Source organism: Denticeps clupeoides, chromosome 3 (assembly GCF_900700375.1).
Source record: "Denticeps clupeoides chromosome 3, fDenClu1.1, whole genome shotgun sequence".
Lineage (NCBI taxonomy): Eukaryota > Metazoa > Chordata > Actinopteri > Clupeiformes > Denticipitidae > Denticeps > Denticeps clupeoides.
In genome coordinates, this window is record NC_041709.1 from 6,314,174 (window position 1) to 6,330,406 (window position 16,233).

The 16,233-nt window shown below is 41.8% G+C and overlaps 1 protein-coding gene across 1 annotated transcript in view; it reads right to left on the minus strand.

The window, feature by feature from the left end:
• Positions 1-16,233, minus strand: part of fbn2a (fibrillin 2a) — a 61,238-nt gene that overhangs the window by 26,044 nt on the left and 18,961 nt on the right. Inside the window, 21 exon segments of the mRNA XM_028971708.1 lie at positions 93-218; positions 499-624; positions 2,830-2,952; positions 3,156-3,281; positions 3,614-3,739; positions 3,835-3,963; positions 4,062-4,187; positions 4,617-4,844; positions 4,972-5,097; positions 5,243-5,293; positions 6,520-6,657; positions 7,076-7,195; positions 9,990-10,115; positions 11,056-11,181; positions 11,271-11,324; positions 13,304-13,456; positions 13,953-14,075; positions 14,195-14,317; positions 14,680-14,802; positions 14,953-15,072; positions 15,576-15,743. Of these exon segments, the coding sequence (XP_028827541.1) occupies positions 93-218; positions 499-624; positions 2,830-2,952; positions 3,156-3,281; positions 3,614-3,739; positions 3,835-3,963; positions 4,062-4,187; positions 4,617-4,844; positions 4,972-5,097; positions 5,243-5,293; positions 6,520-6,657; positions 7,076-7,195; positions 9,990-10,115; positions 11,056-11,181; positions 11,271-11,324; positions 13,304-13,456; positions 13,953-14,075; positions 14,195-14,317; positions 14,680-14,802; positions 14,953-15,072; positions 15,576-15,743 (2,661 nt within the window).

Consider the following 16,233-nt stretch of genomic DNA (forward strand, 5'->3'; position numbering starts at 1 on the left):
AAATGACGTAAATATAAATGCAAATTATAAATGTACTGAAAAACAGACATAAATTGCAAAATAACATGCTAATTTGAGTGCATTTCACTGACCTGTGCATCCAGACATGCCCTTCTTCACTGAGTATCCTACTTCACAGTGGCAGATGAAGGAGCCCTTGGTGTTCTCACACTCTCCAAACAGGCAGATGTTGGCATTGAGATCACACTCATTCACATCTGGAGGAATAAAACATGCACACAGAGACAATAAGGGGCTGATATACCCACAATGCAGCACAGATGTGGTGAACACTGATTTTTTTCTGATCTTTTCACTTTTCCGCCTTCTTAAGTATAGTTTACATGATCAAGTATTTATAGTCCCAAGCTACTAATATAAGTGAGATTTTGGCAGTGCTTTGGGTGTTTGGAAGCATGGTGAGTGGTCTAGCATCACGACACAAACTTGCTCCTCAGCAAGTCATAAATTGAACAGAGTATACAGGCAGTGTGTTACCTATGCATGATTTCATATCCAAGGAGGCCATGAATCCGTCAAAGCAGAGACAGTGGTACTCTCCAGGAATGTTGGTGCACTGGCCGCCAACACATATAGCAGGCTCCTCCTCACACTCGTCCACATCTGGGGGAGGGAGAAACCGAGAGAGAGGGAACAGCACGCAGCTGGTGACCAGACCATTATAGCTGCAATAAAACTAACACCACGAAGAACCAGCTGTTTGAAGTAAAGTGAAGTGACAGATCCCTGTCAGAATGGGGCTTACCGTGAAACCACTGAAATCTTTTGTAACATAATTTTTTAGTTATTTAAACTATTCAAGTATTTAAACTATAACTATTTAGTTATTTAAACTATATTAAACAATTTATTTAAAGTTATGCAGTTAATTTATTAAATAATTGTTCTGTGATGTCTATGATAGGTAATGTAATAGTGTGAAAACACCCATTAAAAAAAAAACCCAAGCTGTTTTCCTGTTTGGGTGGTCTCTTATCTGAATTCTGATCTCTCCTATTAGGAAATCATTGTTTCACACAGATTTCTCACAATATGCTGAAATTTAGCAGAGATTTTATTTTCCTTGATCTGAAGTTGTACTGGAGGCAGAAGCCCAGCCCTTATGAAACAGGAATTTGGATTGGCACATACAGGGAGTGCAGAATTATTAGGCAAATGAGTATTTTGTCCACATCATCCTTTTCATGTATGTTGTCTTACTCCAAGCTGTATAGGCTCGAAAGCCTACAACCAATTAAGCATATTAGGTGATGTGCATCTGTAATGAGAAGGGGTGTGGTCTAATGACATCAACACCCTATATCAGGTGTGCATAATTATTAGGCAACTTCCTTTCCTTTGGTAAAATGGGTCAAAAGAAGGACTTGACAGGCTCAGAAAAGTCAAAAATAGTGAGATATCTTGCAGAGGGATGCAGCACTATTAAAATTGCAAAGCTTCTGAAGCGTGATCATTGAACAATCAAGCGTTTCATTCAAAATAGTCAACAGGGTCGCAAGAAGCGTGTGGAAAAACCAAGGCGCAAAATAACTGCCCATGAACTGAGAAAAGTCAAGCGTGCAGCTGCCAAGATGCCACTTGCCACCAGTTTGGCCATATTTCAGAGCTGCAACATCACTGGAGTGCCCAAAAGCACAAGGTGTGCAATACTCAGAGACATGGCCAACACAAGAAAGGCTGAACACAAGCTGAAACATCAAGACTGGGCCAAGAAATATCTCAAGACTGATTTTTCTAAGGTTTTATGGACTGATGAAATGAGAGTGAGTCTTGATGGGCCAGATGGATGGGCCCGTGGCTGGATTGGTAAAGGCCAGAGAGCTCCAGTCCAACTCAGACGCCAGCAAGGTGGAGGTGGAGTACTGGTTTGGGCTGGTATCATCAAAGATGAGCTTGTGGGGCCTTTTCGGGTTGAGGATGGATTCAAGCTCAACTCCCAGTCCTACTGCCAGTTTCTGGAAGACACCTTCTTCAAGCAGTGGTACAGGAAGAAGTCTGCATCCTTCAAGAAAAACATGATTTTCATGCAGGACAATGCTCCATCACACGCGTCCAAGTTCTCCACAGCGTGGCTGGCAAGAAAGGGTATAAAAGAAGAAAAACTAATGACATGGCCTCCTTGTTCACCTGATCTGAACCCCATTGAGAACCTGTGGTCCATCATCAAATGTGAGATTTACGAGGAGGGAAAACAGTAAACCTCTCTGAACAGTGTCCGGGAGGCTGTGGTATCTGCTGCACGCAATGTTGATGGTGAACAGATCAAAACACTGACAGAATCCATGGATGGCAGGCTTTTGAGTGTCCTTGCAAAGAAAGGTGGCTATATTGGTCGCTGATTTGTTTTTGTTTTGCTTTTGAATGTCAGAAACATTCAGATTTGATATTAATTAGTTTTTTGGGTTCATTGAGAACATGGTTGTTGTTCAATAATAAAATTATTCCTCAAAAATACAACTTGCCTAATAATTCTGCACTCCCTGTATTACAGTGATGAGGAGAAAACTTCATTGTACCAAGGGCTCTCCTTATTCAACTATATAAAAATGAATACAGTTGATTTGCTCTATGGCACCTTTATTTAATTTCTCTCAAATGTAGCTAAGTTCAGCTATCTCATGTAATAATGAAACAAACTTCTAACTGAACTGTGTTTGCTTAAAGGTCCCGTCACAATTATGCACTCCTAACTTTGTGCTCCTAGCCAATGGCTGCTATACAAGGGTATAAGGAAGAAAACCGCTAACTATCAGTAGGGAGACAGATGGGGCAGAGTGAATTGTGTGAAAGAAGTGTGTGTTTTAATACCATTGCATGTCCTCTGGTCCGGCATTAGGCTGTAGCCATCACTGCAGCTGCATTGGTAGCTGCCTTCGGAATTAGTGCAGTGCACATCGCAGCCCCCATTTTCTATAGTGCATTCATCAATGTCTACAACACAGACACAGAGAGAAAATGTGTGTTGAACATTCTTGATGTATTAATCTAGCTGAATGCTGTAAGCAGGTTTACTACATTTGCATGAATACAATTACAATAGCCAAGTTGCTGTGAATGTACCATAGAGACCCTGTTATTCTGCACAGTAATTTGTCACACTATGTCATTGCCAACATTGCACTAAAGACCCATACCTGTGCATCCCTGCTGGTCAGGTGTAGGCTGGTACCCCAAGCTGCATATGCAACGGTAGGTGCCGACAAAGTTCACACACTCGCCATTTGGGCAGAGGGTGCCACTCAGCTCACACTCATTGATATCTATGCAGAAGTGACAATTATAAACAATGAAATCAATCCACACACACACACACACGTCTGATACAGCAGTAGGGTCTAGGTAATGCATCACACATGATCAGATCAAGACGATGTAAGTCTTTTGCTGCACTGATAATGCAACAGAGACTCCAGAATACAATCAGGATGTTATGTTCTTAGAACCATCATAATGTCAAAATTTGGAGAGACATACAGTGGGTACGAAAAGTGTTGCATTCATAACATAATTTAAACCATGCGTCAACACAGAAATAAGTATACCAGCGTGTGCATATCTGTATGTGTGTGTGTTTGTGTGGTAGTCTTCCTACCCTCGCAGGCATCACCCTCTGCAGACAGCTGGTGGCCTCGTGGGCAGATACACTCGTAGCTGCCCTCAGTGTTTTCACAGGAACCACCATGACACAGCGCAGGGTTCCTCTCACACTCATCAATATCTGTCATCAAATGCATATGGATTTTTACACATATATTCACTTTATAGAGCGGTGTGTAATGAAATGGACTAGATTAGGGTTGCAGTCTCCCTCACCCATGCAGTTCTTCATCATCATGAAGCCACTCTCATAGCCCTTGTAACACTCGCACTCAAAGCTGCCCGGTGTGTTCACACATGTGCCATGACCACACACATCCGGTGAGATATGGCACTCATTAATGTCTGCACACATTACCAGTTATACTTTAGGAGTCAGGAGTTTCTGTTTGTATTGCTTTTTTGGATGGAAAATCTCTCACTCTCGACGGCATATGACATACCAGTGCAGTTGCGTCCCTCCATGTCAAGGGCAAAGCCCCTGTCACAGTTGCACCTGAAGCTGCCAATAGTGTTACGGCACCTTCCGTGAGTGCATAGTCTGGGGAACACTTTACATTCATTAATGTCTGTTAAAAACACAAGACAGCAAATAAAACTTATTAACAAAAGTTATTTTAAACAAAATCACAATGCCAGACATTATAGGTGGAAGTTCAAACACTGTTCAAACACTGTTTCCTACCAGCAATGACCTTTTGCATTAGGCTTTAAAATGAAGTAAAATATAAATAATATACATTTTATATTGCAAACATGTATTTCTCACAAAATTGCATAGGAAAAACGTTTTTTCACATTTAGGGGTCACAATGAACTGCATAGCTGTTATGAAGCATAATGTCACTGAATGGAAATGCCATCATGTCACAAATATCACTGTAGTTTTGTGCAATGGAAATCTAATGAAAAATGTGTAGGGTAAGAGCCATTCAGAGAAACTGTCCATGCCATTGTCCCTGGAACTAGGATGATTTAATTAGACTAAATCCACTTGCCTTTGAAGACGGGTCTTCCGGTCACAATATCCCCTCGGCTGATGAAGCCTGGACCACGTGGGCAGAGTGGGTCATACTCTGGTGTGCCCGGCTCAGGGCAGGCATCACACTCTCTGCCCCAGGCAGCGCCCACTGTGCAACAGCAGACATCCATCCGGAACTTACCTCCCACCGGAAGTGTGCATGAGTCCTCATCATGCGTCAAGTAGCAGTGCTCGGAACGAAGGTCTGGAAAAAATACAGACGCTCTTCAATGAATTTGTATTCATTAAAATTATAATTTTTTTTTTTTATCAATGTTACTATTTCTTTTTTTTTTCATTGATGCTGGAAGCTGGAACATGGATTTGCTCACCAATGCATATCCTTCCTGTGGAGTCAAGAGTCAGGCCTTCAGGACACAGGCACTTGAAGGACCCAGGTGTGTTCAAACAGTGCCCGTTGGGACAAATCCCCGGAAACACCTCACACTCGTTCACATCTACACCACACAGCAGGAATAAAGGTGCTTTTGAGGACAGCGTGCTTTTCATATTCTTTAAACACATTAATCTTATGTTACTTATAAAAAGTTGAAAAATGTGCAAGGACTAATAAACAGAAGCTGGAGAGATTAATGACGGTACCTTCACATGTGATGCCTTTTGGACGGGAAAACCCTCTCGAGCAACTAGGATCTATTAACAACAAACAAAATAAAAACTAAAATGCACATAGTGGTGAAGTCATAATTCTAAACAGAATGACAGCCCATGAGGCCAATGACAATGATTACATCTTGTGGCAGGCTTGGCCTGTACTGGAGGTATATGTCTTTCAAGATCAACAATGTGGTGCACCGCTCAGATTTACAGTGTCACAAACATAAACAACGCCAGACGAAGCGACGGTGTCAGCCAAAAGCACCACATCAAACTTTATCAACAGAGCCAGTGCCTATTTTTGTCCTTCCGCAATGATGTGTTGTCCATAAACATAATTTTTCTGTGGCTTGGATTGTCATTAGGCAGCACTGGCAGTCGTCACGACAGCATGTGTTCAGCTGTAGAATCATTGGAAAAACACAGGGCAGCTCTTCCCACAGAGGAAACGGCAGAAGTAGGGGGAAGGAGGTGGACCTGCTTGTGCATGTTTCAGTTCAACACTCCAATAAAACACAAATGTTTGTTTTTGTGTCTTTGAAAGAACCTTGGGTAATAAAAGAGTGACGTGCTTTGAACGTATAACTAACTCTGAGCTAAATGGATCCCTGCCACTACACTAAAACATTAGTCCACACTAAGATATACACACACATATTCAATACACACACAAATTTACACATGATAGCAACCAAGAAGAGAATTGTTTACAAAAAAAGGGAAGCAGTGCATATGGGTTATGAATAATGTTGGTCATTTTGTGAATTGCATCTATATGACATTAGTTTCATTACGAAACATGTCAGCAACACGCTCGGCAGCCATGAAAGGTGCCCTGGGAATAGTGTGTGGTGACGGTACCTTGCTCAAAGGGACCTCAGTGGCACCTTGATGGTTTAGGATTTAAACCTTACAATTATGAGTCACTTCCTGAACTGCTAGGCCACCACTGCCTAGGGTAGAAATGGCCCACACACTGTGTTTCATCACACATGCATCAGACTGGCCTGAGCTACGGTTTTATAAGGCACACTAATAGGAAGCAGGCTTATGTATGCGGCTATGGGCAGATTATTAGACATGACAGTGATCCAAAACCAAAAACCCAGTGTAAATCCAGCCTACACACATTAAGCGTATACATATGATTTCCTTTGAACAAGCACTTGTTGAGGTCCTTGGTTTTGACATCAAAATAATAATTTAATCAAACTGATGCAAGTCTGGCTTAGTTCATGACAGCATGTATTTGTGCTTCGTACCAATCTCACACGGTTCACAGGGGCTGCCCCATGCTGCTCCGAGGGTGGCACAACACTCAGACTTGAGCGTGCCACCATTGATGTTGACCTCACATCGGCCATCCTGGATGTTAAGCCAGCAGGTGCCCTTCAGACTGTCTGCCAAAGGAAACAATAAAGAGCAGAGCAAATGCTGAGCACTGTACAACAGACAGCAGTCCTACTGATGTATTAAATAAACAGATAATCACTAATATAGAGAGAAATAAAGTTTAATGCATTTTCAGATCAGTAAATTGGATTCAAAACTATTTGTTATGTGTATGTGTATATATCTATTAATCTTGGGATCTGTATATTTTCATGCATGAACAATGATGTCATTTTAACTGCCACATGAATTGGTTTAAATAAACAGAAAAACCTTTACTCCGAAATATCTGTATTTGTCCCGTATCTGTATTTGGTGTCATTTAGGTATGGGTTTTATTTTTGTGATGATCAATATCTATTATATCATTATTTTATGGCATCCCTATTGTGCATGCATCCTGTGTGTGTGTACAAGTAGCTTTACCAACGCAGATGAGTCCAGTGGGATCCAGCTTGCTTCCATGGGAACACTCACACAAGAAGCTGCCAAACTTATTATTACACACACCGCCAACACACGGATTACTCTCGCACTCGTCCACATCTGTAAAACAGAACAGTTTGAGGTGTGCACAGCTGAGGCGCCACGCAGCACACGGACCATCTCCATGAGCCCGCAGGAGAAGAAACAATTAGGCCATCCAGGAATTTTTCCAAGAATTACTGCATCGAAGCGGAACAGGAACATTTGGACATCGATTGCAAAAGACGCAGCTATTTTATAATCAACTTTGATTAAGCTTATTTCATTTCTAAACATGCACCACTACAACCCTATGCTATGTGGACAAGGTGCTTGCTGAATCTGAGGTCACCGCTGGTTGCAGGAAACCAGCTATAAACCAGTAGAGTAAAGGCTGGGGGGCCCGACTGTTTATAGTGTGTGTGAGGGGCTACAGAAGGGGGCGTGTGAGTCACTCTGCTCAGCTCCTGCACTGTCACGCCCGGCCCGCTGTACGATACAAATCCGCAGTACTCTGAGCACCGATGTGTGTTATTTTCATCAAGCTTCATCAAGTCATAGCGCTGCTAAACTCCTTTAGCGCTGTGTGGAAGTCTGTGTGACTTCTTAAATGTACTAGGTATTTCTCAAAATGGTGACAGGCTTCTACACAAACACTGCACTCATCTGATGTCATTTGAATTACATTTAAACCCCTAAAGCTTTTCACGTCCTCAAAGGGTTCTTCTGTCAATCTACTTCTGTCTTCTCCCATTATAACGCCCCAGGGAACCAGCCCCTCTCTGGCACCCCAGACAGCTCGTCAGTGCCTAGGCATCAACATGCTGCTAGGAGCTCTGACCACTGGCCTTCAGGGATCTTCTGGACCCTGCAGGAGCCTCAGATGTATGACTCCCATAAACCCGCAGGCTTGTGTGACCAGTGAGAGGGATGCATATTCTTATATCCCTTACTAGCTGAACTGAGTAAAACAAAAACATCTAGATCTTTTCCCACAGCCTTCGCCATGAGGAGTTTAAAGGGGTTTCTGCTCGACAGACCAAATGGAAGACCAAAATGACCACCCCCCCTCCACTCAGGATGAGATTTTCCACACACAGCTGGAAACATATGGTTCTGTGTGGCTCAGAAAATGCCCACATTTTAAGAGGCGAATTTGCACATTGGCCATGACCTCAGTGGTGGGAAGCTGAAAGAACTCAGTGATGGGAACTGAGAATGTGCAGGTTTATGGCAACATCAAAAGACACTGGAACAGGAATAAGGGCTGCAAAGTTTGTCAGTATTTATAACTAATAAATGTAGTAAAATTTAATTCATTAGAATTTTGAATCCATCTCATCTGTCATGCATCCAATGTAAATAAGTAATATGCTTCTTATTGGCTCACTTTTGCTGTAATAAGTAAGAATAAGCACATATGGCCAAAAATTCATATTGGGTTCTGTAAACGGTAATATTGCGGTATATAATTTAAATGCAACTGTTTTTGAAAGTGTGACACGTGTCCGTCGCAAAGGCACTGCAGCAGGAAGTTGTATAATGAACTTTAAATTTACAGATACATCAACCATATTCCAGATAAAACAATATCTGGGCAATTCTACTGAAACTGGACTATCTGTCACACCCCAGTGAAATACCAGGTATATTATGATGCGAGTGATATTATAAAATCTGGGGATTTCAGCTTTAAAAAATGTTAGAATATATTTAAATAACACTATGCTTGTTTTTTATGATATTTACGGCCTTTTTTTTTTTTTGGACACTCGAATTTAGGACTTTTTAAAGATCTGTGGAAACTCTCGCCCCAAACTAGTGGCTCGTGCTGCAAGTAGGTGTGTTTTCATGAAGGTGAGGTAACTTTGTCATTTTCGCGAGGAGTGAATATTGGTCAAAGGCACTTAAAACAAGAACACTATACATACTTTTTTTTTTTAGCAGTATCAATAATTTCACAAAAACTTGTACAAATTAGCATATTATCATTACCAACTGTAATGGTATTGTTATACTGAGAGCATCTTGCTAAATCACCTCTCCATCACTCACTCTTACTTGAAACACACACTTTTTTTTTTATAACTTTATATTAGTTCTCACCTGTAAGTTGTTTTTGACAATAGCTTTGGCTAAATGTAACTATTTTACATTTGCAACAAATAGAACATTGGACTAAATTCTGTGGTCAAAAGTCGTCCCTACATTCACTTGACAGCAGCTCAGCCATTGAGGGTGAAACAGTTAAAATGCATGGGTCAAACTCAAGGAATGTTGGCAGAGAAGACGGCTTCAAAAGCCCATCTGGTTCAGATATGGGCTCGTGGATTTGGTGTGAGTGGCCCAGTTCCGCGGTCCACCAGTTACAGTCAAACAGGAACAGGATGCAGCAGAGAGTCAACAAGGGGCAATAGGGACACAGGGTATTAACCCAACTCAGCTATGTATTTTGTTTGTTTATGCTATTCTACTCTGCTTGTGTTCGGACTGAGGCAGGAAACTGCACACAGCCCAGACTTTTTCCAAAGTTGATATATGCACAAAGGAGCAAAGTTCAAAGCACAGGTGTCTTATGTTGAGGTACATTCTATAGGGAGGGGACAGAGGTCAAGGTCAAGGGTCAGATTCTTACCAAGGTAACACATCAGGACTCAATATCATAGACATTGTGTCTTTACTGTACAAAATATAGGTTATTAAACCCACAGAATAAAAAAAAAATGGATATCATGGGTAATAGTGTTAACCCAGGGTATCATATACCTCTATGGGCATTACAAAACATCCAAACACTCTCCAAAGCCAAAACACCAGTCGTCCCACATATCAGCTAGCATCTCCCTTCTCTATGAGAACCTGCAGCCTCACCCACCTTCACATGTCTGCGAGTCCTGACTGAAGAGTAAGCCCTCGGGGCAGGTGCAGCTGTAGCTGCCGGGCACATTCCTGCACAGGCCATTTTCACACACCAGCCGATTCACCAGGCATTCGTCAATGTCTGAAAAGGTAATCAGAGGTGACAGCTAGGTGCTCAGTGCCAGCTAAAGAGTGAATGCAAACAGCTTTATTTCCTGGTCAGGACCTTTACGACCCTGCTGGGTGCAGCTGTGCTTTCATTTTAAGTTCTTAGGGAATTATTATCCAGTGAGTTTAGAAAAAATCATTAGCTGACCCTCATTCAGGATATCGCAATTAAAAAAAAAAACAAAACACATGCATAATATAAATTTAGCCGACACCCTTATCCAGAGTAATTTACAGTTAGTAGTTATGGGGACAGTTTCCCTGAAGCAACTCAGGGTTACGTGTCTTGCTCAGAGACACAATGGTAGTTAGTGGGGTTTGTACCTGTGACTTCTGGTTCATAGTTGAGTGTCTAACCCATTAGTAAACTACCCCCCCAAAATCTCTGTTTTGGCTCACTCACCCAGCTTGTCCTGTCTTACGAAGTCGAAGTGTTCACATGCAACGTTCGAAAATACATCTTCCAGACAGCTCTCATGATGTCATTGCCATACACGCAAAAAAGAAAGGTTGCTTTTTGTGGTGAAATGAAGCCGTATCAGGCTGCAGCCAGTTGTGGCAGTGAAAGGATAAGTCTGTCTGGTAAATGAGAAAGTGTTTTGACTGTACCAGGAGAGACGCTGAAGAGTGCAGGCATTTCTGAAAAGCTGTGATTCATGATATGCCACATCTGGTGGAGTGACTCAATTTCACTCAGTCAGTGAAACCTGAGTTTAAAAAATCTGGCTATTAAAGGGGTCTACCAGGAAATTTGGGGAAATTTGGGGGGTTTTCAGGCAAGACAAACACAAAAAATCAGTCAATGTTGAGTCTTGGGACACTTTGTCATGGAATGTCAGAGAGATTCAAATTTAGACTAATCTAACATTATATGAGACATGATCATGATCTGTAAAGGTGTATCAGACCCTCACCAACACAGCTCCTGCCTGTGAAGTCAGTCTCATAGCCTGCATTGCAGATGCATCGGTGGCCTCCATTCAGGTTTTCACACACTCCGTTGGGACAGATGTCAGGGTCCAGGGCACACTCATTAATGTCTGAAAACAATGCACCAAAGCTCTTTAGTTGTATAGCTGCAAACAACCAAACACAAATGCATGTTTTTTTTATAAGATGTTGGCTTTACCTATTCCATTCACTGAAAATCCAATCCCACTTGGGCAAAGTGTCTGGAAATCAGCTGAAATTAGATGAAAAACAATTTTTTAAGTTATTGTGTTGTCACGAGGCCACCGCTGCCCCTTTTATGCAACAAGTATAGAGAATGTACAATATTTGGACAATATCTGGATTGCCTACTGCCTCACACTGACCTTCTGTTTTATCGGACTACTCTTTTGGATTTACCTTCTGTTCTTCAACCAATGATTTCGATAGTCCGCCTGCCCAACTATGCCAACCCTTTTATGAACTTGACCTCGCCATTGCTCACCCATGCCTGGAGACCCCAATAACACCCCTTTCCCAACGCCCCAGCCACAGTAGAAACTGAACTTCAAATGCACCGTGAGCTTCCTGTATCACCATCCAGAACTGAGCTCTCCCTCTCAAGACTTCATCACTTTTAAGTCTCCTCTCCATGGAGATAGTTAGCTTCAAAATTCACAAAAAAATATCACACCATTCACAAATATATTTCTTGATTCAGCCATAAATTTGCTTGATTCCTTTTAGTCTGTGGTCCAGCATGATAATTCACACTCACCAAAAAGGAATCGAGCAAGTCAGCATGATTCCTGCTGCACGTTTACCTGCCGGTTATGGTGTATTGGGACAAACCCTTGTGTCGGGTCACATTTTAATATGGTCACCACACACATACAGACGTGAATACATGCGGAAATAAATGGTCTGGTGATGGACACTCATAGTGGACAGCTGCACTTGAACTGTTCAGAGAATTTCAGATGGCATTCTTGTATCCAGGATCCAGGATGTCGGTGTTGACACGTGACGAGATACAGCACTTTCATTTAAATTCAGCAGAAACACAGTTACTACCACAACAAAACACTGGAGGATTTGCGTTACATTTTTGAATTTTTTTTTTCTGATTGATTTTATGAAACTTGTGTTTTCACAAAAACTCCTGAACATCAGTTGATGTGATTGGCTACCTTAAAAAAAAAATAATCGAGCGCCATCAAGGATGTTTAAAAAAAGGGTAGTCACAAATATGGTTGTTTGTAAATGCAGGTTTATTGGTTTGTGAATTACTTTAACTAAACTGACATTTGTGTATCATGTAATTTTTTTTTTTTCCAAGTCCAGAAATGCATTTGTGAATGGTGTGATATCTATTAGTGAACTAATCTCCATACCACTTGCCAGGCCAAGTGCCCACATCTCTCCTTCATCTTGCATCTTCTGTGATCTCTGCAAATCCCCCCCCCCGGCCTCCCCGGTGACACAAACAAAAGAAATCTACATTTTTGTACTGTGACAAGGACCCATGGTCTGGAATGCTAAGCAGGTCACATCTTCATGGAATAGCATTTCAAGGGTTAACTCAAGGGTTTCGCTCGGTCGTGTACTTCTCATCTGGACTTCAGAAGAGTGAGAAAGTCAGCATGCTAAAGTTGAAAGCTCACCAGCTTTCAGAAGCAAAGAGTATGAGGCAAAGCTCATATCTGAACCTTAGTGGCTTCATGTGTCCCACTAACACATCTGCTTCCAAACAAACCTCCTTCTCATTTTTGTCCACGTTCACTTCTCATAACCTATTTAGCCTCTAGTCAAACCATAAAACATTTATCCTATTGATAAATAGGAGGTGGACTAAAAGATGAGAAGAAAAGATGTTTGGAATGCTAATCCCTTCAAGATCCCTTCACACTGCTCTGGATCACAACACGGCTTCTCCGTGGAATCAGAGTTGTCTCCACCGTCTACATACACCTGAAGTAATAAGATTCTCTTTAAAAGTGAGAGTGAAGTGAAAGTCAAAGTTCTTGCAAAGAATTGCATTACATCTAAAGCCATTAGAAGAAGTGTTAAACATCGTTTTTTTGTGGATATGTTGCTTTTTTTCATGCTGCATAGCGGATCTAGATCACATCAGCACTCTGCTTCTCCAAAGTTAAGTGCAAATTCCCTGTAATACTGCAGCCTGGCTTGTGCTTGTGACAGGCACAACCACTGGGGAAGATTGTACTTCACCTGAGTGCTTGGCCGGGCAGGGTTTGCATGGCTCGCCAAAGCTGTAATCTGCATTGGAGCAGCAACACTGGGACCTGGTGACTGCTCCAGGGAAGGGCCGCACACATGTGCCCTTCTTGATGCCTCCATAGCAGGTGCTGCGCATGTGTGTGTCTGAGTCAAAGACAGGAAGGGTAGCATTAGGTTTCTACAATCTAAAACCTCTCAGAATTTGGCTGAATATCGGCGGCTGTAAGTGACTCTTTCCTTAAAGGATTTCCATAATGAATTTCCTTAAGATTTCCCCACAGGCCAGGAGTAAAATGTTTCTCTTTTTTATTCACTGTGAACCAAATGCTTTGGTTAAAAAAAAAACTTTTTTTTTTGCATTTGTTACCCTGGACAAATGTGATTGTAAATTGGAAACAGGATGTGATTATCACACCAAAAGCAGTGAACACTGAGAAACCATTTCCCACCTGAACAGTTTTAAATGTTATTCTTTGTTTAAGTGTGTGAATACACTTAGGATATGACAGATTTGGACAGAAATGGTGTATTGTCTGTGTATTTGCATAATCTGTGTACATGGCCTTATATGCTTTATTGCAGTTCAGCATTCTCCAAAAGTGACCCAATATGTGTGGTTTTGTCAGAATCCCTTCCTTACCAACACATGAGTATCCATCTCTGGCCACCACAAGCCCAGCTGTGCACTCACAGCGAAAGGAGCCCGCTGTGTTCACACAGAAGCCATTCCTGCACTGGCCCGGGACAAGACATTCATCAACATCTGCAACAGAGAGTTCATCAGAGCTCTTATTATACACAGCATCAAGCCAATACAAATTACAGCAGATGAAAAGAATGAACTGAGAGAACAGATGGAAAAAGGTGAGATGAATGGCTTACCCATGCAGGTATGTCCACTCTGGGCCAGAATGAAGCCAGGTTTGCAGAGGCACCTGAAGCTCCCTTCCATATTGATGCACATGCCATTCAAACACACATCAGCAGAGGCACACTCATCCCGGTCTGGTGAAAGCAAAAAAGCAAAACATAAAACTTCCTCACTCAAAAGGGCAATCTATATATTGGGCAATGTGCTTAAAATGGATTAATCTGCCATGCACTTGTAAATCAGTTTTGGTTTGATCTTAATGATATACATCTATAAATCCCACTATATAGACATAGATATTATGCTATTATAAGCTGTCATCCAGCAACAACAAGTGACTGATCAGGCTTGATTTCTTCAGCAATATTTCAGTTTATTCAGGTTTTTATTTCAATTTCATTCCAACATCAACATGATCAGATAATCTGAATCACTGAATGATGTACTGCCTCATTAATGCCAGTGTCCTGTGATCAATTCATTGCTCATTTCTCACCAACACAGCTCTTCCCGTCATGGGAAAGTTGCAAGCCTGCATTGCAGATGCACCGGAAGCTACCCTCCGTGTTGACACAGCGTCCATTCCTACACATAAATCTCTCCACACACTCGTCAATATCTGTGAGGGAAACATTAAAATGTTTACATATACAGTAACAGCCCTTGGCGGTGTGGATTGGTCGGTTCAAGCCTTTTAGCGCAAGAACTATACAGTTGCTTGACAATAGCCATTGCGTGGCATGGCAATAAAATGTTGTTAGTATCTCACCTATGCAGGTCTGCTGACCAGCTGGCTTTTGGAAGCCAGTGTGGCATTTGCAGTAGTAGGAGCCAGCAGATTTAATGCAGTCACCATGAACGCAGGGGTCCGAAAGGCACTGATCAATATCTGATTAAGACATAAAATTACACTGGATGACAAAATATAGACAGTATAATTGGCAGCACTGCTAGCTTTACTGTTTTTAGTAGTAATGTTGTATTATGAATTATTATGATGCATCAATCCATACATCATCGATTATGATGGAAGTTTCAGACATGATATAAGTACATGATTTATTTAAGCTGACTGGCCAAAGACAGATGGTGACATGTCACAACATCACTATGCCTGATTACTGAGATGTACAGAAAAGAGGGGAAAATCAGCCAGGACTAAACTGCTTTCTGAAAAGCTGTAGCCTGTTACAGTCACAGTGGAAGGTGGTGCCGGTTGCAATGCAGCAACTGTTCCAACACACTCCACCCACAGATGTCTTCATACAGAATTTTGGGTTCTGTCAGAAATGGTCTGTCATGAACTGTATTTAATGACATGAAGATTCTATAATATCCAGTATTCAGTAAACAAATTAAAATGCATTAAACACACTCCCACACAGAACTCACCTTGGTTTTCTGACAATGGTTGGATGTTAGTGTCTCTCTGTGGTGGTCTGTGCCCATTTCCATTGATAGGAGTCTGAGGAAAGGTGTGTCCATTGAGTGGGGGGTCATGCACCGGCTCCTCTCTCACAGGCGCCCTATCCGTGTCCAGACACAGCCTCTGGTACTCCTCTAAACAGAGCAGAGGAGCAGCGTGAAGTGAACAGCACTGGTTATCTTGACACAATGGCACCAATTAAGATATACTGTATTATGTAGCAAGTAATGTGTTGAAAGCACAAAAACGGGGCAAGTTTAAGGATCTGAGTGACTTTGACAACTTGTTTTTTCAAAACCACAGGTGTGGTCTGGGGTTTTCCTGGCATGAAATCGTTACCATTTACATTTACAGCATTTATCAGACGCCCTTATCCAGAGTGACTTATAATCAGTAATCACAGGGACAGTCCCCCTGGAGACACTCAGGGTTAAGGATCTTGCTCGGGGACACAATAGTAGTAAGTGGGATTTGAACCTGGGTCTTCTGGTTCATAGGCGAGTGTGTTAACCACTAGGCTACTTCCACATTACCACCTACCAAAACTGGTCCAAAGAATGTGGCATGTCAATGACCTGTACATGACAAAAGTATGTAAAAAGTCATTGTATTTACTTAAATAAT